This window comes from Phragmites australis, chromosome 4 (genome assembly GCF_958298935.1).
Source record: "Phragmites australis chromosome 4, lpPhrAust1.1, whole genome shotgun sequence".
NCBI classification, from domain to species: domain Eukaryota; kingdom Viridiplantae; phylum Streptophyta; class Magnoliopsida; order Poales; family Poaceae; genus Phragmites; species Phragmites australis.
The window spans coordinates 41,041,757-41,064,238 of record NC_084924.1 but is presented as its reverse complement, the minus strand read 5'-3'; the positions used below and the strand labels follow the sequence as shown (position 1 = coordinate 41,064,238).

General features: G+C 45.7%; 1 protein-coding gene and 1 pseudogene across 1 annotated transcript; both read right to left on the bottom strand.

The window, feature by feature from the left end:
- Window positions 1–463: 463 nt before the first annotated feature.
- LOC133914409 (putative pentatricopeptide repeat-containing protein At3g49142) lies at window positions 464–5,714 on the bottom strand (annotated as a pseudogene).
- A 3,901-nt stretch (window positions 5,715–9,615) lies between these two features.
- On the bottom strand, window positions 9,616–13,205 carry LOC133916544 (protein EARLY-RESPONSIVE TO DEHYDRATION 7, chloroplastic-like). Its single transcript, XM_062360245.1, has 4 exons — window positions 11,902–13,205; window positions 10,938–11,104; window positions 10,636–10,720; window positions 9,616–10,059 (listed from the first exon to the last, which is right to left on the bottom strand). Exons 1-4 carry the CDS (start codon window positions 12,903–12,905, stop codon window positions 9,867–9,869), a joined length of 1,449 nt encoding a protein of 482 aa, XP_062216229.1. The 5' UTR covers window positions 12,906–13,205; the 3' UTR covers window positions 9,616–9,866.
- Window positions 13,206–22,482: the final 9,277 nt, after the last annotated feature.

The window sequence follows — 22,482 nt, the reverse complement described above, 5'->3', positions numbered from 1 at the left end:
AAGGAGATAAAAGAGAAATGCATGTCTTGGATTTCTGCAGCAGACATGATAGAATAATTTTATTCTTTTCTACTCCTAGTACTGCTTGCCTGCCCTGACTATCTAACTGAATGAATTATTGCTACTGGAGAACTGCTTAGAAAGCTCAATTGACAAAATACTGTAATTTCATGGCATGAGCCATGGGGTAATAGTTTCTGTGACTCTTATTCCTAGAAATGTTGGGACTATAGAAACTGACATTGTAAAGCAGTAGTATGATCTCATTTCTCGCATGCCTCCTGATAATCTCTGTTCTACTTGTTCTTGTTCAGTTGGAAGGTGATATGCAAATATAATCAATAGCAGACAAATGCTGAATGTTCTTGTATAAGTTAGTGGTTGGGGTTCACCAATTTTATGCACCTGCTTCTCAAAAAGCTGAAAAAAATTGACAACTGATGTTCGATCAACTCACTTCTGTATCAGTCTTTCTGGTAGATCGCTTTTGCTGCATGGAAGAACCAGATAAAGAAATCAAATGCTCACGCTTAGACAAGTCTTCATTTTTCCATTTTTAACTCCGCGGTAGAACATATATGTTGCATTTCTGGGGCAAATGCTATCCAGACAACAACCATCCGTTCAATCCAAGCACACACAAGTTGAAGAAAGGTGAATTCAAGCTTCATGCTTAAAAGAGCAAAACCCTTTCCCTTCAAGCAGTCACGCTTGAATAAACAACGTAGTATATGAAAATCTTATATCCTTTACCAATAGTCGCCACATGAGCAAACACCTTGTACTATATGGTGGATCCTGTTAGTGTCTTTGAGGATAATCTCTCTACTGGTGATTGTTGAAATCAGCTTTGCAGCAAGATGGCAATCACTACTCATGCCCCCGATCAGGGATACATCTTGACCTGGTGGAGCGACCTGCGCGGGCGCGCGGTTGCTCAACACCGAAAAGGCCTCGACTCCTTGCTCAACACCGAAAAGGCCTCGACTCCTTGCTGCTTCTCACCAGCTGGCGTTTATGGCAGGCACGCAATGAGGTTGTGTTCAACAAGAGGCGTCTCTCTTCGGATTCGTTGGTGGCACTGATTAAGGAGGAAGCCGAAAATTGGTGCCAAGCCGGCGCAAAAAACCTTCGGACCCTTCTACAACATCTGGAGGCCTTCGGTTATGTGGTTTAGCGCCCCTTCGTGTTTCTGGTTGCCCTTTAGTTGTTTTAATTATTGTATAAGTTCCCCTTCGTATATTTGAATACCGGCCGTATGGCGGTCGTTGTACAAGCGACTCTTCACTCTTTCTGTCTTAATACAAAGATGCGTAGCTCTTCTGTGTATTTGAGAAAAAAGATTCATAGTTACCCTAATAGGTGTCCCTGGACTAGTGTTTATAAGGAGAAATGAAATAGCCAACTTCTCGCTGTGAACTGAAAGATGACCCTCTTTGTCTTCTTCTTCAACATCGTGAAGTGTAGCCTCCACCTCTGGTTTATAACCCATTCCCCTGATTCTTCCCAATAGCTCATCCAATTTCCTATAGATCATTTCAGATTGTGGGTGAGATCTATCGCCAATATGAAATTTGTGAACCCGATCCCCTAGCTCGACATTGCTAGCACCAGGCAATTTCTTGCCATTACACTTCTCACTGAGGTAACGTCTGCCCATCTCCCAGCTCTGGCATAAATATTTGATGATAGCACATAGTATCCTGTTTGTTCAGGTACCAATCTGAACAAACTGTCTGCTGCCACAAGACCAATGTCCATATTGGAGTGAATCCGACAAGTTCCTAATAAGGCTCCCCAGACTTTCATTTGGCTCAATAGGCATTGTCATGATGAAATCATATGCCTCAGTTATACATCCGGCACGACCAAGAAGGTCCACCATGCAAGTATAGTGCTCTGCTTTTGGAGTGATATGATACCTGCTGGTCATGCAATCAAAGTAGCGCTTTCCAACATCCACAAGGCCAGCATGGCTGCATGCTGCAAGAACAGCAACGAAGGCAATAGAGTCTGGTTCCAGACCCTGTCCTCGCATCTTCTCAAAAAGGTCAACGGCCTCTCTCCCATGGCCATGCTTGCCATAAGCAGATATGATTGAAGTTCATGATATCACATCCGGTGCACTCATCGAATCAAAGACCTCCCTAGCATCCTTCAAACATCCACAACTAGCGTACATGTCCATGAGAGCATTCTCAAGCAACATGTTGGGGCGCATCCTTTTCCCCTTGATCTCATGGATCCGTTTTCCCAGTGAAAATGCTGAGAGCTCCCCGCATGGAGGAAGAACAGTTGCCAGAGTCATCGAATCCGGCTCAACCCCATCCTTTTCCATCCTCATGAACAGTTCAACAGCCTTAACATCAAATCCATTGTTAGCATATATAGCGAGCATAGCATTCCAAGAAATAAGTACCTTAAACTGCATCTCATCAAACATTCTCCTCGCGAATGCAATGTCCTCTGTCTTGGCATTCCCCATAGCGGGTAAGATGCTTGTGATGGTGTCACACCTGGTTTTAAGAGAACAAATCAGATATATTTCACATGTATATCAGGATTAAATTTTCATACATACAGTGACTTCATAAGTGATAACATAACAATATCATTAAAGAACGATAATATTCATTACAAAAGGATCCGGATGTTTTAAAAAAAATATTAAGATAACTTCCAGCGATAGCAGGTCTTCCATCCACCACAGGTGTCGTTCGGGGGAGCGCCAGCCTACGACATGATCTTCAGGTCGACATCTTCTCTCGCCTAGAACTCAGCTCCATTGGTCAGGATGTCCTCAAAATCCTCACCTTTTGAGCAGCATCAAGAGATTGGGAGAAAGCAATCATGAGTACATGGAGTACTTAGGAGGTATTGAAAAATATGGCATGTAGGCTTAAGATAAGGAAAAGCTTGACTCAGGTTGACTTCAACTATGCCAATCTAATCTAGGACTCAAAAGACATAACAACTTATTTACTATATGTGATGACACTAACATTAAAGAGATAATTTATTGGATTCCATCCGACTACCAGACTCATCAGATATCTCATATCCGGCTACCAACTCATCGCGGTTCCACCACCCGACTACCCAAAACCAATCATCCAAGATCCTCACTAATTATGAAGAAAGTCCAAGTCCGCTCTTGACCGTGAGGACGGCTGATAGATCAGTTTTATACTTTGCAGAGTTTGCACACTTTACCCACGAGTCGTGATTCCCGTTTTACTTCACACTTTCGGGATGTAGAGCCGGAATCTCACTACAAGGCCTTTACAAAGCGCTTCTAAATCCATATGCACACACACATTAAGATTTCACCACTAACAGGGATTTTATCAACTGCAGAGACCTCATCTTGTGCCACTCAACCATCCATTGGTGCGTACAGAATAAGGAGGACATCTAATTAATTAGCCAGGTCGTACCCATATAAGCCTCGTGGTTGCGCTGTTATGCCGGGTTACAAGCTTCACAAACCGGTCATTAGGATCTACAACAGATACTTGCACATCACCCAATACGCACACAGCAGCCATATCATTCAAACCAACCTGCCTAGATCCCTATGATTAAAGTTGGTACAAAAATTACCCAAACCGGTTCATGTTGCATAGAATCACTATTCAGATGAATATTTAACCCACCCGACTTGACAGCACAGCTAAGCACGTCTACCCTTGACACTCAAACTATAACACAGGCGACAAGGACAATAGGGAAAATACTAGTAAAACCTTAAATATAGGATTCATATTAACAAGTATGCATCCAGAGAAATGAAAACTATACTTTCCTACAATGGGATCAAAATGATCAAGGACACTTGCCTTCAATCGCGGGTTGATCAAATTCCTCGAACGTCTAGTCCTGCAAGTTCACACACTGCTCGTCTCCTATAGCAATCGCGTACACCGGAAATAAACAAACACAACATATAAGAATAATACACAAAACAGTAGCAATGCACTATAAAAATATTACTAACGGATAGTACTCACTGCTACGATCGCGGGAGCACAAGAATCATCTAAATCGGAGCTCGTATGAAAAAGTTGTGAGGGTTTTAAGCTACAGGGGCTTTTCTAAAAAAAGTACAAGAGCTAAATTGTAAAAATAAAAGTTTTAGGGACTTATTTATAAAAGTTTAGGGCCTATATGTAAAATTACCTAATTTTAGAGAATAAAGAAATTATTTTTATTGAAAAATCTTAATTATCACGTCAGCAGGTTGATTGGGCTTGGGTGTGCTGACGTGGCATGACATGTGGGTATGGGCGCTGAGGTGGCTGGCTGAGGTGGACGCTGACTTGGCACTGGCGCTGACTGGGTAAGAGCATTTAAATCTAGGGTGCACGATCTAGATTGGATGGCTGTGATTTAAAACACGAAGGGGTATCTGGACTTCTAATCTTGACCACATGCGCTACATCGGACGGTCGACGACAAAAGGGGGGAAACGGGCGGCTGGCAGCGGTGGGAACACAGCGGTGCCACCTCGGACTTCGCCGAAAAACGGGGAAAACCTCATCCCCAGGCACGAGTCACTACGACGAGTGGCTAGGGAGGAAGAGGGGCGAACGGCAAACCTGTTTTGGTGCATACCTTCGGCAGCGGAGCACGGGAAGGTGGTCGATGGCGGTGAAGGCGATGGAGGCGCTCGGGTTGACAACGGTGAGGCGCTCTGGTGGCCGAAAGGCAGCGGTAAGGAGCCAGCAATCTTTCTCTCGAGCCTGCAATGCTGGCAAACTGGTCGACGAGGGCGGAGCGGTACCAGAGCGACGACGACACGAGCTCGGGGAGGGTGCGACAATGGTGCTAGGCGGTGGCAGCTAGAGCTGTGAAACAGATGGAAAATAGAGGGGGAAATCGCGCACATATATAGAGGGAGAATGGATAAACGCGTGGAGGACGGATTCGGTTGGAGTTCGGTTTGGATTCAGGTTTGGGGCGATGGCTCTCAAGCTTGAATCGGACTCGGCCAACACGACGTGGCGAAGGAGGCGGCGCTGACAAGTGGGCCCGACGAAACGGTGTCACACATGGTGCCAGCATCCGGGTTTGAACACTGTAGCGCCACAAACTCCCTGAAAACCGTCCACAGCCCGGTCGAGCAAACCTGCGCGCATGAACCCAGAGATCATGGCGTTCCAGGAGACGACATCCCGGTGCTGCACTTCGTCAAGCACCTGATATGTGTCATCCGGGCGGCAACACCGCGCATACATGCTGATTGACGAGTAAGCCATGCAGCGATTCGCGCCGAGACGGAGCTTGGAGAGGGAGGAGTGGATCTAGAGGCCGAGAAGCAGATTTTTCAACGCCGCACACGACTTGAGCGCGAGCGGGTAGGTGTAGCGGTCGGGGAAGCAGGTAGGGCCCCGCGGCCGCATGGAGGCGAAGAGGAGGAGCGCGTCGCGTTGGAGGGAAGCGGCCGTGAGCACACGGATGAGGACGTTGAAGAAGACGGTGCTGCAGTTGTGGGCGGAGTCGAGCACAGCGCGAGCGGCGTAGGCCTGGATGAGCTTGACACGCGCGGATGCGGCGGAAGAGGGTGGGAGGGTGGAGGTGGAGATGGAGCAGGAGGCGAGCGTGCGTGGCGCCGAGGGAGGGAAGTGGGCGGGCGCGAGGCAGGTGGCCACGAGGCGGAGGAGGGCGTTGCCGGTCGCGGGCAAGTGCAGGAGGTGGCTCCGCGACGTGATCATCGGATCGCTCTGGCGTGAGGGTCGCACGAGCGCATCAACTTCTGATGTGCGCGTGGCACACCGAGTCTGTGACACTATCCAATGATCCGGCGGCCGCGCGCACCAGGCCGGCCCCGCTCCTCCGTGGTTGCGGGGTGTAACATTGCCCACTTAAGCAAGGAAATCCACATGAGCAAGAGCTTATGAAAATCTGGACATCTATCTATTATCTTAATTAGGATATGATACACGTTAATAACGTGGTTAGGTTTGTTGTAATATTTTTCTCACAGCAAATTTTAATTAAAATTAGTCTTTATTATTTATTTTATTTTAGTTGGACTCTTTATTTAGATATTTTGCTTTTCAATCAGTATGAAAATTGAACTCTAATCTTTCATAACTTCAGTTCTGAAATTACCTAATTATTAATGGTATTTGATACGAAATTTTTGTTTAAATCTAGATCGTTAGATGTTCATAACAATGAGTGGTCTATTTTCTTTTTATTAACGTGTTAATTTTGTGATCTTAAGAGCGAACAAGGTAGCTCTTTCTCCTTAAATTTTACAATAATATATAAAATAAAGTTAAAATAAGCCACTTATTTTCTTTTTAAGATCTAGAAATTACTATGACGTTAATGGGTATAAAAGGAGAAAAATCTAGTCTTCGCTTGTCGTGGGTCTAAATTATAACGAGATTTGATATAGGTAGCAGTAGTAATAGAATACAACTCTGATTTAGGATAGTTTTTATCTAAAAGATCACAATTATTACTTATGTACGTCTCGGTTATGGTTTAGGCCAACATCATCAGACTTTTGATGGTTCTTTTTTCAAGCTCAGGGATATCCTATTTTCATTAAGAGTTTAACGAAATTCACATCAGCACGATGGTCTTACATGATCAAAAGCAGGCAAGCAAAATATCAAGAACTCATAATCATAGATCTAAACACACAGATAGGTAAAAACGAAACTTAACCAAACCAACTTAAAGACTAAAAGAAGTCACGCTCCGCTCATAACAGCCCAGCCAAATAAAAAACCCACAAGATATAAAGAACTAAGCACGCAGCTTGTCAGTTATCATCTTCTTCATCATCATCTTGATCATTATCCATCTTATCCTCACTCGGCGGAAGCATCAAATGTCCAGCGGGTAGGGCTTGGGACGGTAGATATTGAGCCAACACTTGAGACATATACTGTAACAGACTTTACGCACCACGAATCAACTCCTTTTTACTCATATCCTTGAGAAAGTATGACTATAAAATCAGTGGAGAATAAATATAAAATATTATGTCACTAAAATGACAAATTAATTTCTTTTCAAAGCATACATTGTTTCTAACTTTCCAGATAGCCCAACATACAACAGCTAGAACCATTGTGTGGAAGCCTTTATTAGCTTTCACATGGGAATCAATACCGGCATAAAATTTATTTATAGAACTCGAAACAGTACTAGCTCCAATCCAGATAGCTATCAAACCCCAAATCACTTTAGCAACTTGAAAAAAAAAGAGATGTTTATAACTTTCAGATTGCGTATATGTATCATCACCAACACAATTCCTCCTAAATATGTTATCTTTAGTAAGAACTGTTTGCTACTCAAGAGTCAAAAAAATTTACAAGAATTTTAGCTTTTCAAACATCTTTATAAGAAGGGTTGTGAGAATCTCTCATCAACTGTATACCTGCCACTAGTATTAAAAATCCATATTACCACATCATCAGAATTTATGAGATGAACTTGGGACACGACTTTTGATGGTTCTGGATTGGATCTCACGTACATGACAAATAGTGAAAGAGATGTATTCCGTTGGACTGATCACCACGGGAGGCTCACGACAAGCAGAGTAGTAGACCATGGACGGGAAGGGCTGGTTCCGTGGTCGCGCGCCTGATACGTGGGAGGACGTCGAGGAGGAGGACGAGGGGAAGCGCACGAGCACGGGCGGGCCGTCGCGGCCGAGGCACAACAGCTGCAGAGTGAGCCGAATCCGGCCAACCACGGCCCGATCCGCACTCATTCGCCCATGATCTGATGATCTCCACCATGTACGGAGAGAGAGAGAGAGAGAGAGAGAGAGAGAGAGAGAGAGAGAGAGAGAGAGAGAGAGAGAGAGAGAGAGCCGGGCGGAGGTCACCACCTGCGAGCCGATATGCACTGCTCTGGGTCGCGGTGTCCACGAGCTGGCCACGGGCACAAGGCACGAACTGACACTGACGGCGACGAGAACACGAAGCGGGATGCACCGCGATGCCGACCACACGAACTTGCACGAACTTCTTCTCTGCTTTGGCTCTTCTTTATCCTGCGTAAGATTTGGCGGGCCTTCTTTTGGATGGGTTGACGAGCTTGTTGGTAGAGAAAAGAATGGAGGAACAAGGTAAGCGAGAGAGAGAGGAGAGCAAAGTGGAAAAGATGAAACTGACAAGCGGGTCTGTGACTGTGACCTTTATTGTTTTCTAGAGGGTAAAAATGCACGCAGCGGAATTATATTTGCATGAGTTGATCTTCATTGATTGCTCATTGATTTGTAAAAAATCTAAGATAGTGTTTGATTGTTCGGATGAATTTGAACATATATGAGACGATTAACAGTCTTGAGCAAGCAAGAAAATATCGCGGGAGTAGCAAGAATCGCGAAGAAGACGGTCTACTTCCAACACACACACACGTAGCCGCATCAGATGAGTCTGTGGAGCAGGCAAAGCATGTCAGACACGAGGAATAGATGCATGTAATTGAGGTGGCAGCGGCCGCCGAGTACGAACAATAAACATTGGCGGGGCTAGGATTTTGCCACGGTCGAGGCTAAAAACGAGTGCAAACTGCCAGGCGGAAGGAGGGCTGGCCGCAGCGCTGGAGGCAGGGTAGAGCGACGACAATTGAGCATGGCGGAACCACGAGAGGGCAGGGTGGCGGAGCTTCGGGCGTTGAGCGCAACGAGGGATGAGGAACACGGAGGGATGAACGATTCAGATTCAAAAGCGAGGCCGTTTGGCGCGGCGACGGGAGATGTCCTGTAGTCGGGTGGGCGATGCTCTAGGCATCCAATGTGGTTAGGGCCAAGGAGCGAGGAGGCAAAACCATTCAGATTCTAGCGATGCTGTAAGCCATGAAGAGTACTACTCCACAATTAAGGTCTCGTTTGACATAGATTTAGATCTAAAAAATTTTAGAGCTAAAAAAATCTTAGATATAAACTTTAGATCTAATAAGAATCTCGAAACTATAAGTTGTGCCAAATAGATTTTAAGTGTATAGAGAGGACGAGATCAAGGGACGGAACTTCCGGCATCAAGCGAAGTGAGTGAGAGCCGAGGAGCATGGAGGGAGGGGGCAAGCAAGAAAAAGCAAGCGACGAAGGCCAAAGAGACTAGGTTGGCTTTGGCCTTGGTGAGTTCGCTGACTGCACTTGATTGCGAGAGATCAATAGCAAGACTTGCAAAATTGTATAACTAAAACAATTCTTGCAGCAAGTTTAGATTGTGGCCACGTTGAACTCGACGAGCAATAACATGAACGCGGTGAACATGGATGAGGTGATGGAACCCTGCCCTAGCTAATACATTATCGTGGCGTTGCCCACCAAAATTATTGCCAGTAGGCGATGCCCAACACTACTAACAATTGAGAACCACACGCTGGTTAGTGCATCTAATCTTTTTCATTTACCTTACCAAAATTTATTCAACATGAGCATACAAATATTCTTTCAGTTAAAGGCCAAATATACTTGCACTTGATTAAAAATATATACTTACACTTATAATCTTTGGAGTAAAATTATATAACGAAACAAACTTATAACCAAATTAGTGTGGACCACTTGCTAGTCCCTGGGACGGTGGAGCTGATACAAAGCAACGTCATAAAACATGTCAAGAGCACTCGGAATGCAGGTGGAAATTTGTCATCTCCCATAAGCCAAACGTTTGATTTTACACGTATGTAATACATCAGACCATGCATGTGAAGTTTCACAACACTGTACAACAACGTTACAACATAAACCCAAAACCAAAAAAAGATAATCAAAATCATCATGACAGCGGTCACAACTCGCAAGCGATAGTTTTCCTAGCTGACAAGACAATGACAACAACAGATAACATTACACATACAGCGGAACCATCGGCCACGTCGGCTCACTTCCTCTTTTGCCTAGCTATTGATTCTTTAGCTACAGCGTGCGCAGCTGAGCCGACCATGGACGACTTCTTCAGATTGCCCTTCGGGTCCAGTGCCTTCCTGATCTTGAAGACAGCCCATGCAGCTCCGAGAGCATTTCCTGTGGCGTGGAGGTAATTGTGTGTGACATCTCCTGCTTGCTCGCCGTATCTGCAGAAGTCAATATATTAGCCTTTTCCATTATCAACGCTATAGTTGCATTAGAAAGTATGTTCTTGGTCAAATAATCGCCAGAGAACTACTGGACAGTGGACAAAGGCTATTTCTCCGTAGAGGTAGATGCAGAACCACGTTCTTGAAACAGAGATTTTAAAGAAGGAACATTCGCTGCAAGCACTTTTCTCATAAGAGTTTTTTTTAATTTATTGCGTGCATGCCACTTATTTAGAATACCTTCTCTTGGCTTATTTTCTAGGTTCTAATTTCTGCTTATTGTTGAGACGATTTTTAAATGACATTCATCTTTCAAGGAAAAATATTTGACATTTAAGTCTTGTTTCCTTCTGATACGATACACCATGCGAGTGTTGATGCTATAATGCCGATGTTGGTAGAAGATGGCACGGACAGTTTGCTAACCAAAAAAGGTTACAGACTTACAGTTACATAGTTTAGAAAAATGGCTGCTTCAACCAAAAATAGTTTTCTACAGAGCCTCAATAAAATTATATGAGCATGTCTGCTGCAAAGCAGATGACTGAGTGAAGTATCAATAGAATATGTTACCTGTGCGTTACAACGGAAGTTGTCACAACTGACGATGTTTGCATCACATTCTTGCCAGACACCTCTACAGCATCACATATTTTTCCTGAACCATTGAATAAGTGGTAAATCAACCAATGCAATGCATCAAAAGTAATACATTGTAAAGTGATGTAAAATTCGAAACACTATTAAGAACTCAGTTCTATCTGCTGGTTTTTATAAATGCTCATAAATTCAATCCCCCCCAAAAGCATATAGACCAGCACGAATGAATACCGTATTTCTCAAGCAAATCTTAAGCACAGGTAAAAAAGGCATACCAAATCCATCAAGTGAAGCAAGAATAACTTCGCCAGGCATCAATTTGAAGAACTTCTGTGCTGGTTTGGAGTTCAACACAGTGCTTGTAACAAAGCCGGTGACCTTCAGAACACCAGAGAGGATTGAATTTGCTACCCTGTTGGACATCTTTGTAACCCTCCTAGCCCTGTGAAAGACAACACAACATCATGAGCACCAACACAGGGCACACTGTATTCAATCATCATGAACAGCAACCGACCGAAAGGGAGATGAGGATACCAGTCTAGTATACTAGGTAGATATACTTCGACAAGGATCCTGATTTGTATCTCGCTCACGGGTCTTTGCTAACAACTTTTGATATCATCATAGTGAGCAACATCAGGCAAAAATATCAATGGTAGTTATCAAGAGATGTTGGGTGTCTAATTGATAGGAGGCAAGGCAATATGTAAAGGATAGATACTGGTGGGCTGGTGGCAGAAGTAAACAGGCAATGGCTAAGTTCATGGTCAATTTTTCACTAATCGACTGATAAAGATGGATGGCACCCCTCGGAATGAATAATTGACATGATTATTTATGAATGGGACATTTGCTTTCCATTAGGAAAAGGAAAGAAAAGGAAGTGTCCATGCCTGCTCAAGCAAAAGACCCCCCACTCTGATAAAATGAGCATATCTTCGATCAACATATGAAGTGCAAAGGAAGTACCAATTAAGAAGTTGTTTTAACTATTGGCCACAGAACATGCCAAAAAACTATTAGCAGGCAGTTCAAATCCTATACTCCAATTAGATAACAAACCTAGCGTCTAAAATATCGAAACATGATAAGAAAAGACACATTCTAAACTAAGTGAACCATCTAATTCAATAAGCACATTCTCTACTTGTAAGCCGTTTGATTTTACGAGCTAGCACAAATATGCGATTACCAGTAAACCATAACAAATTGTAATAAGCTTCTTCACCATCTTACCTCTTCATCCTCCTGATAGTGCTCGGCTTCACCTGCGCCGGCTTCCCGCTTGGCCCCACACTCTTCTTCACCACCACCTCCCCACGCCGCAGACCCTCCGCCGTGATGTCCCCGCACCAGATGATGCCTCGCACCAGCTGCCCCGAGCCCCGCGCGATCAGCCTCGCCACCGCCGAGCTGTAGTCGTCCACGTTCGGCGCGATCGTCGTCCAGAACGCTGCCGATTGCTCCTCCACCACCTCCTTCTTATCCCCGACAGCCTCCTCCGGCGTGATCTCGGTCACCGCCCTCGCGTCCATCACCTCCGACTTCTCCTTCGCCGCCGCTTCCACCTGCTTCACCGAGAAGGTGGTGTACTCCTCCAAGACCCTGTCCAGCTCCCCCAATACCTTCTCCTGCCCCTTCCCCACGACCGTGAGGCCGTAGCTCAGCGCCGCTTCCGCGTCGGCCTCCTCTGCGTCATCCTTGTCGTCGTCGTGGTCCGTGTGCGGGACATGGAGCGAGAAGAAGTAGTGCGCAGGGTCGAGCTTGACCGCCGCGACATCGCGGGTGAGCGGCCACTGGACCGGCTCCTGCTCGGCGCCATCGCCGGACCGCCCGCTGCTAAACAAGCGGAAGAGACCGCGGCGTTGGTGGGGCTTCTCCGGGACGATGCGCGCGAGGATGGCGATGGAGTGGTCCCCCTGGCGAAGGCGCACGACGGAGAGCGTGCCCGCGCCGAGGTCGACGCTGCGGTCGGGGTCGACGAGGTGGAGCTGCGCGCCCGGGACGGCAACGAGGGTCTCCTCGGTGGTGGGCGGCGGTGGCGCGCCGTCGTCCTCGGCGGTCTCGGGGAAGAGGTTCTTAGCGAGCTCGTTCGGGTCGACGGTGGGGTAGAGGGAGGTGCCGGTGGCCGCGGTGGTGGAGGTGGTGGGGGCGGAGAGGAAGGCAGTGCTGAGATCGGGGTGGGATTGGTTCACCTCGGGGTAGAGGCTCTGCTTGGCCTTCGAGGAGGCGGAAGCCATGGCGGATTCGCTTGCCTTCCTGGTCGGTTGCGTCTTGCTGTTCTTCTCCGTGGAATCGAGAGAGGGAAGTGTGGATTCGGAAATGGGAGGGGTGGATTTTAATACGGGAGGAGTGAACTGGAGGAGGCGACGGTTGATTCGTTGTGGCCTTGAGGGACGGGGATCTTCTGCTCGTCGGCTGTTGCCGCGGACCTCCGACGGTTGCTCAGACCGAAGATGGTGCCCAGATTGTTCGCCTTCTGTCGCACGTTCGCGGCGGCACAGGTTCGGATACGGAGATGGTGGTGATATTGGATCCGGCTCACCAGTAAGACGAGAAGACTTTGGAAGAAAGGAACCCGGGGGGGGGGACAACGCGTAGACGTCGCTGGGTAGGCCGTGGGGACAACTCACCGGCCAACGGAGGCGCCGGCGAAAAGACTAGAAATCGGAAGCCGAGGACGGAGGCAAACGCGAACTGGCGCAGTCCAGTTCAGAACGTGCCAAACTTGTCCGCGCAACGGATACCAGGTAGCCACTCTGTTGGATCAAAACACAGCACGTTCCATTCGCCCGCGTCGCCGACAGCGATGGTTCTCGAGACGTTCGGCGACGCCCCAGACGGAGCTGGTCGCCCACGGATGACGCGACCGAACGTTAAACTGCCAGGTGACATCCGTGGATTCCTTTTCGTTGTCATATATGCGAGGGAAGTTCTGATGGATCCGACTCTGCTTGTAGAACTAGTTTTAGTTGCTTGCGATGTGGCTCCCATGGTCAAAACTAATACCCGTTGGGTCATCCTGCTGGTTGGCAGACATCAGGTTCGAAAATTCGATCCATCGCCGGAATTTACTACCCAGCGAATTTTTGAATTTTACGAATATTAAAAAAATCACTTAAAATTTAGTAAGAATTCGCTCGAAAATAACTTGATTCAATCTGTAATTCGATGGAAAATGCGGGCAAATCAACATTTGGTAAGCGCTCCATTTAAACCGAAAACAAGCGAATTTGTTCGAAAACCGATCGAATTTACCATTCTTTTTAATTGACTGAATTGGTCGCATTTCGAACGATTTTATCGAAAACCAGTCGAATAGACCGATTTACCGAGCGCATTGTTCGAATTTCAATAAAGTTAAACAAATCAAAAAGATAAAAAAAAGGAAAAAATGGAAAAAATGGAAACAAATATGGTATGAGATTTGCTATATTTTGTTTAATCATATTATCTACTCCATGTATATATCATACAAATAGATATTAACAGCAATACGAGCATGGCCATATAATTGTTTCATCGAATATATTCAAACATTATATAAGTAAAGTTATCAAATATATCGAATTATACGTGCATAAGCTAGAAACACAATCACATGACACATAAGCTCACTTTATACTAGCATATTGCCATACACACTTACCAAAAGTGATGATCTGTAGTTTTCATTGCATCAACGCTATGTGCAACCTGCGGGTGGAAAAAATTAATAAGATATTTTGTTATGTATAGAAAATTAGAAATTTGTTCCAGAAGGTAAGCATCACCTTCAGTACAACCAGTTTCTAACGGGCTGATTAAATTCGGCTATATTGTACTCCTCATTGGACATAAGCATTATCCGCCGTGTAGATAACAACTCTGTCTTAAACTCTGCCCAACTTTGCTCTGTCTATGCAGAAATGGTTGATCATTGTCCTTACAATATAGTATAAACTCAATGTCTTGCCACTCATAAACCTAGTGAATAGGAGACTCTGACTGAGCATCAAGAACATGATAGTGGTACGAATACTATCCAAAATTGCTCTACATGCCATAGTTGCCGCAAGAGCTCGCACTATCTTATAGTCCATCATGATCACTCTATATGACATGCCTTTGTGAGGATGGAGTAACATAGTCCGAGTCTTATGTGGTATGCGTAAACTAACTCTGTGACGTCGTTTCGCCGGGCCCACATGTCAACATCGTCATCTTCGCCCGCGCCGCGTTGATCTAGTCCGGATTGAGCTCACGCCGCCACCTCCCCGAGCTCAAATCCCAACCGAACTCCAACAAAATCCAACGCCCACGCGTTTATCCATCCCCTCCTCTCTATATGTGCGCGTCTCCCCCTCCTTTTTCATCTGTTTCCGCAGCCCTAGCCGTCGCCATCCAGCTCCATTGCCGCACACCCCCGAGCTCGCGTCGCCACCGCTCTAGTGCCGCTCCGCCCTCGCCGACCGGTTCACCGGCTTCGCAGGCTAGAGAGCAAGGCCGTCGACTCCTTCCCGCCGCCTCTCGGCCACCGGAGCGCCTCCCCGATGTCAACCCGAGTGCCACCGTTGCCTTCACCGTCGTCGACCACCCTCTCATGCCCCGCCGCCGAAGGTATGCACCAAAATGGGTTCGCCGTCCACTCCTCTTTCTCCCCAGCCGCTCGCCGTCGTGAATCGTGCCCAGTGACGACATTTTTGCCGTTTTCCGGCGATGTCCGAGGTGGCGGCGCCGTGTTCCCGTTGCTGCCGGTCGACCGTTCTCTCCCAATTATCGTCGGTCGTCCGATGTATTGCGTGCGGTCGAGATTAGAAACCCGGATACCCCTTCGCGTTTTAAATCTCAGCCGTCCAATCTAGATCATGCGCCCTAGATTTAAATGCCCAAATCCCAGTCAGCCTTGCCACATGTGCATACCACACGTGCACCTTCGTCCCACGTGGCGCGGCCAAGTCACCCCTTTTTAGCCTAGTCAGCATGCTGACACAGTAATTAGGATTTTCAATGCAAAAATAATTGTTTTATTCCCTGAAATTAGGTAATTTTACATATAGGCCCCTAAACTTTTTTGTTTTCACAATTATGCCCCTGGTTAGTACTATTATTTTACTTTTAGCCCCTTAAACTTTTGTATAATTACAAATAGGTCCTTGAGTTTACAAATAAGTCCCTAGAACTTTCTATTTTTACAATTTAGCCCTTGTACTTTTTCAGAAAAGCCCCTGTAGCTTAAAACCCTCACAATTTTTTTCATACGAGCTCCGATTTAGATGATTCTTGCGCTTCCGCGATCGTAGCAGCGAGTACTATCTGTTAGTAATCTTTTTATAGTGCATTGATACTATTTTGTGTACAGTTCTTATATGTTTGTGTTTATTTATTTTTGGTGTGCGCGATTGCTATAGGAGACGAACAGTTTGTGAACCTGCAGGACCAGAAGTTCGAGGAATTTGAACAACCCGAGGTTCAAGGCAAGTGTCATTGATCACTTTGACCCCATTAAATGTCATTGATCACTTTGACCCCATTATGGGAAAGTGTAGCTTTTATTTTTCTAGATGCATGCTGGTCAATATGAATCCCATGTTTAGGGTTTACTAGTATTTTTCCTATTGTCCTTGTCGCATGTGTTATAGTTTGAGTGTCAATGGTAGAAATGCTTAGTTGTGCTGTCAAGTCGGTCGGGTTAAATATTAATCTGAATAATGATACTATGCAACATGAACAGGTTTGGGTAGTTTTTGTAGCAACTTTGATCATAGGGATCTAGGCAGGTTGGTTTGATTGGTATGACTGTTGTGTGCGCATTGGGTGATGTGCAAGTATCTATTGTAGATCTTAAGGACTTGTTTGTGAAGCCTGTAACCCAGCATAACAGCGCAACCAAGAGACTTATATGGGTACAGCCTGCCGAATTAATTAGATGTCCTCCTTATTCTGTACGCACTAATGGACGGTTGAGTGGCACAGGAGGGGGCCTCTGCAGTGGATAGGATCCATGTTAGCTGTGAAACCTTAGTGAGTGCATATGGATTTGGATGCGCTTTGTAAAGGCCTTGCACTGAGACCTCGGCTCTACACCCCGGAAGTGTGCAGCAAAACGGGAATCACGACTCGTAGGTAAAGTGTGCAAACTCTGCAGAGTATAAAACTGATCGATCTATTGTGCTCACGGTCAAGAGCAGGCTTGGACTTCTTCATAATTAATGGGGACCTTGGATGGTTGGTTTTGGGTAGTCGGGTGGTGGAACCCCGATGAGTTGGTAGCTGGATATGGGATATCTGGTGAGTTTGGTAGTTAGATGAAATCCGATGAGCTTTCCTTTTAATGTTGGTGTCGTCACATATAGTAAATAGGGTTGCTATGTCTTTTGAGTCCTAGATTAGATTGGCATAGTTACAGTCAACCTGAGTCTCGACACACTTGCTGAGTACTCCATGTACTTACGTTTGATTTCTCCCAACCTCTTGATGCTGCTCAGAAGCAGGTGAGGATTTCGAGGATATCCTGGCCGATGGAGCTGAGTTCTAGATGAGAGAAGATGTCGACCTGAAGACCATGTCATAGGCTGTGCTCCCCCGGACAACGTCTGTGGATGGATAAAAGACCTGCTATCGTTGGAAATTACCATAGTGTTTTCTTTAAGAACTACGAGTCCATTTGTAATGAATTTTATCGTTATGTAATGACACTGTTATGTTATCACTTATGAAGTCACAACATATATGGAAACTTAATCCTGGCCTATATATGGAATACATCTAGTTTGTTTTCTTCAAAACCGGATGTGACACTCCCAGTAGTGAATTGCACGAGAACAACGGCAAAGGATGGGCATGTAGTAGCACAGCCTCCCTGACCGTCATCGTCACCACTATCTGTCTTTAAGCTGTTGTCATTAGACTCTTTGTAAGTTGGGTTCTTTGAGCTACTATTCGTGCTCTCATCACTTCGTACTTGTCTTTTGCCTTTACCCTTAATCTTTTTAGTCTTCTTTGAATGCGCATATTTGCTTCTTTCTCTTTTCCGTGTATGTGTCACCTACCACTTTAGCAACCCACTATGATAGTGTACGTTCCCCAGTTTGCCGTTGCAAATCATGTGGGTTCACTATGTCTATCAGCAGGTGAGTTGGCAGAGGTATGTCATTGTCTGTGTCCTCCTCATCAAGCTCTAGGGTAGCATTTGATCTACCGGTATCCATCTAGCCCCAGAGCAGATTGCTCTCCTCATTCAATGTGAACTCCATAAACTGCTGAAATGGATCATCATCAACAGTCGACCCGATGCCTGCATCCAAATTATTCTCCATTCTCAAGTTGTAGTTTACTATATACCAACTTATGAAGCTTCTTGTAGATTAATTGGTTGTGAACTTTCGTGTGGATAATTGCAAATGTACTCCAATTCCTCTCACACCTACTAGATGAAACGCACTAAGACACTAGGTGTCTGGAAAGCATCGTTTAATGTAGATGTAGACGAACTGAATATAGACCAGAATTGTGTTGTAGGTAGATAAAGAGATATAACGTTTAGAAAAGTAGATAAAGTGATGTAACAATTATATATGTCAATGTAATACGTACCAGGTGAAGTCTTATCGTCATATGCCATCTGTGAAGTGAGTTAACCAGCGAATGATCGAGACTTTGTCTGATACATTTCAACCTCATTAAGTGCTTCTGCGGTAGTATTAATATCGGTCATCCTCTTGAATGCCTCCCAAAGATATTTGAATAAAGTTGGACCTAAGACATACGTGTAGTGCATGTGGGGATGCAATGCGGCCGTTGCAAAGTTGATGATCAAAACATTAGTATTGTAAGAATGCAAGTGGTAAGAATGTATCACCAGCATTCACATAGGTCCCATACGTTAGATCATACATTCTGCGATCAACAACTGTCGTGTACATATCAAAGGTATATATATCATTATGATACATGGAATCATATTCCTGCTTGACAATGTTGTATCTCAGGTGTGTGGGGAACCGTCCAAACAATATTTTAATTAATTATTAAATAAATCATTTACTTAATCATGATTTCAATGGTTAATCAAAATACCACTCCGGTAGTTTCGACACATGTTTTGTGCCCAAGATTAGAACACATGTCTTCCTAACATATCACATCACAATAAAGCTTAATAAATAATGAGTAGTTTAATTATATTACAAGTTCTTAAGCATCCACAATTTCTTATAATTTACAGCAAAAGATAGTTATGAGGAGACTAAAACTAATCAACTCCTAGACAAAAGAGAATTATCCAACGGAAGGTAAAACTATAAATAACAGAAAGATGATATAGTCATATGCTCTTAGGATCCATCACAAAAGCATGACTACCGAGTAGTTGCCTACTCGTGCCCATCACCACTCTCAGCGGACATGAAATAGCCAAAGACCAGCTCCTCCTGGCCGGTAGCACCTTAAAGAACAGCGTGAGTACGAAGATACTCGCAAGACTTAATTCATATTGGATACTTATAGATAATCAGAATCCAAAAATTATGAATTGAGATGTTAGCAAGAATACGACCACATGGTTAAGTAATTTATATGCGAAGGCAAAATTTGACAGAAATATGTGTGAGCATCTAGACTTAACCAACACAACTATCTAACACATAACTATCAACTAAACATATATGTAAAAGTAACCATAGTAATAATATATGTAAAGAATCATCTTAACCCATCAACCACCTCAAACCAAACTCATAACTCTACGACTATTACAAATAGACAAAAGTATGCTTATAACTGAGAGCATGGCATTTTGAAATATTTTTACACCCTGTAGGAGGGTACAACTTTATCCATAAGACTCGAGGACCATACGGCTTGAGTGACCACACAGGTCCACCCAAGGGGGCACTCGTGCCAATCTTTCACAATAAGCCCTAACCATTTGAATCAGGCATTGCTCGGTGTGGAGACCACTTAGGTTCACTCCCAAAGCAACCTCAAGTGTCTCTTACAAGCCCGCCCGCTCACACCATCGATGTGCAAGCTCAAATGATTTTTGCTACAGAGGTATTCGACTTATCTTATCATTAGATTGACATGTGGTAGGTAAGTGCCAGAGCCAACTGCAACAACGATCGGTGTTTAAGCGACACAATCAGTCTATGATGTCCGGCTTCCTCCCCTGACCTACCCCGAGAACTCTACATCGGGACAAGAGAAACAACCATAACACCGCCCACATCTCGCCTCGTCCTCATTACTCAACCAAACAACACCATCAACCCAACATTGTTATCATGTGTGGCAGTAATTAAAACTTATAGCTAGCGAACAGGGTTGAACCACCACTCCACTTCTACCAAAGAATCTATGCATGGCTAAGCATTTCGGTTAATTTTTAAACTAGACTATTGTCGGAGGGTTAACTCCTGTCGCAGGGATCCTAAGGGACCCCTTTTTAGAGATTCGGCCGGGGGGATGATCCTGAATATGTTTGCCAAAGAAATAAATGGGTATGAATACGATGGCCGGTGGGGTGGAACGATCTAGTGTGGAATGAAGTAAATGCGCTGGTGTTTAGACAGGTTCGGGCCGCACGGAAGCGTAACACCCTACTCCTGTATGGATACTATAAATGCCCTCAGAATGTCCCTCAAGGATGTTGCTGGTTACAAGAATGTTTGTCTATCTTAGAGCCTGAGGCTCCTTGTTCTTCGGTCTGCGCGTGTCTGTTGGCTCTAGGTGCTCTCGATCTTTTCTTCTCTTCTCTGCTCAAAGCCTATTCTCAGTTTCTTCAACTTGCTCAGAGATTTCAAAGCTTCAAAAACTTATCTTTGTCCGTGCTGCCGGCTGCTTTAAATACCCGCCGGCAGTAGCATGCCCCAAACGGGAGGGGGGCACGAGTTCCAAGATACCATAAATGGAAATAGCGTCATCATAGCCTCTGTGCGAAGTGACCGGGGGTGGAAAATACGCCCCACGCCCGGTCATCCGTCACCATAAATGCACTGGCAACGGGCGCCATGGAGAGGGCCCACCGGGCAGCCGCAGAGCGGCCCGGCGTGCCCGCCCTGTCTTGTTCTCCTGCCATAGCAGCGCGGCAGACGGAACACCTCGGCCCTTACGACGTTATCCCGAGACGGGCCGGATGGCACGGGATGGGACCCGTGCATTTAATGACCCCACGCCCTTCTGCCAGAATGTGGTAGGAACTGACACCGAGCGTGGCAGGAGCAGTTAGGGGTGACAGGCCACGCGCGCTCTTTAAATGCGGCCTTGGGCCTTTGACTGGCTGACACCTCATCAGTGGGCCCCTCGGGGGCCACTGTCAGGGGGCTCTCTGAGTCGTCGGGGAACCGAGTGCTTGGGGGTCACTGTTCACCTCCCCGAGCACTCTCTCCCGAGAATGCCCTCTCTTGATCCTCGGGGGACCGAGTGCTCGGGGTACTGTTCACCTCCCCGAGCACTCTCTCCTGGGCACGCTTGTACGGATCCTCGGGGGACCAAGTGCTCGGGGGCCGCTGCACGCAGCCTCGAGCACTCTCTTCCGGAACTTTCTTTAGTGGGTCCTCAGGATACTTGGGTGTCCAGGGGGTCACTGCTCGCGGCCCCGGGCACACTTCTCCCGGTACTTAGTTTTCCTGATCGTCGGGGGACTTGGGTGCTCGGGGGCCACCGTATACCTCCTCGAGCACTTTCTTCCCGGCACTTAGACTTCGCAGATCATCGGGGAACTTGGGTGCTCGGGGACCACTGACTGTGGCCCCGAGCGCCCTCTCCCGGGACTTAATCTTTTTTATCTCGCGGAGGAGACTCCGCGAGATGGCGCCACGTGGCGGATTGCTGGCCTAACCTCGGGATTCGGGGACCCCCGATTCCTGATTCGCCGATAACTATCATCAAGTTAAACCCCTGTTACAAGGGTAGGGATCATCAATATATCAAGACAGGGGATGTAGTGCATCAATATAGGTTCTACCATATCAAGCCCGACGTCAACTCAACAACATGCATAACGTGCATAAAACATATGATATCATATTAGACACATATGATCCAATTTAATAGAAGAAATATGCTTAGATACTTATCTTGCTGCTCAGACAGCTGTCTGATTCTATCCACACAGAATTCACAGAACCCGTGTGGCTCGGTGTCACCTTCAACCACACCCGCGTCACACTTTGGATCCTCATTCACTAAAAAAGAATGCGTGCAATGATGAGTATGAATGGAGTGCAATAATGTATACTACTATATGCATAACAACAAGATAACGGTGCAAGACATGTGAAATAATAGCAAATTTTACGATTTAAATTACTTCGAAAAGTTAACATGAGGCCAGAGACTCCGGGTTGAACTCAGAACCTCTGGGTTCCAGAGTCTCTGGGTGAACCTTCGGGTGGGGGTCCTCGGGTATTTTTGGTTAGGATTATCCAGAACCTCTGGGTTGAACTCAGACCCTTTGGGTTCCAAAGTCTCTGGGTGAACCTCCGGGTGGGGCTCCTCGGGTATTTTTGGTTAGGATCACTCGGAACCTCCAGGTTGAACTCAGACCCTCCGGGTTTTGGAGTCTCCGGGTGAACCTCCGGGTTTTGGCAAAATACATGTTTTGCGATGTCTTTTCGACCGATTCAACTTGCATGTTAAATCTATCCTACATAAACATTCATATACATTATACAAAGGGTTCTAGACTCAACTTGCACTCTAAACCCTAACTATTTTTTAGCATAATTCATTGAGGTTTTAACTGAGCTACCCGGACTATCCAGTTATCCAAAGATGTTGCTTTGAGAAGGAAACCTCAGCCTCTCCAAACCAAAGGGAAATTTGTTTGAGATAGTT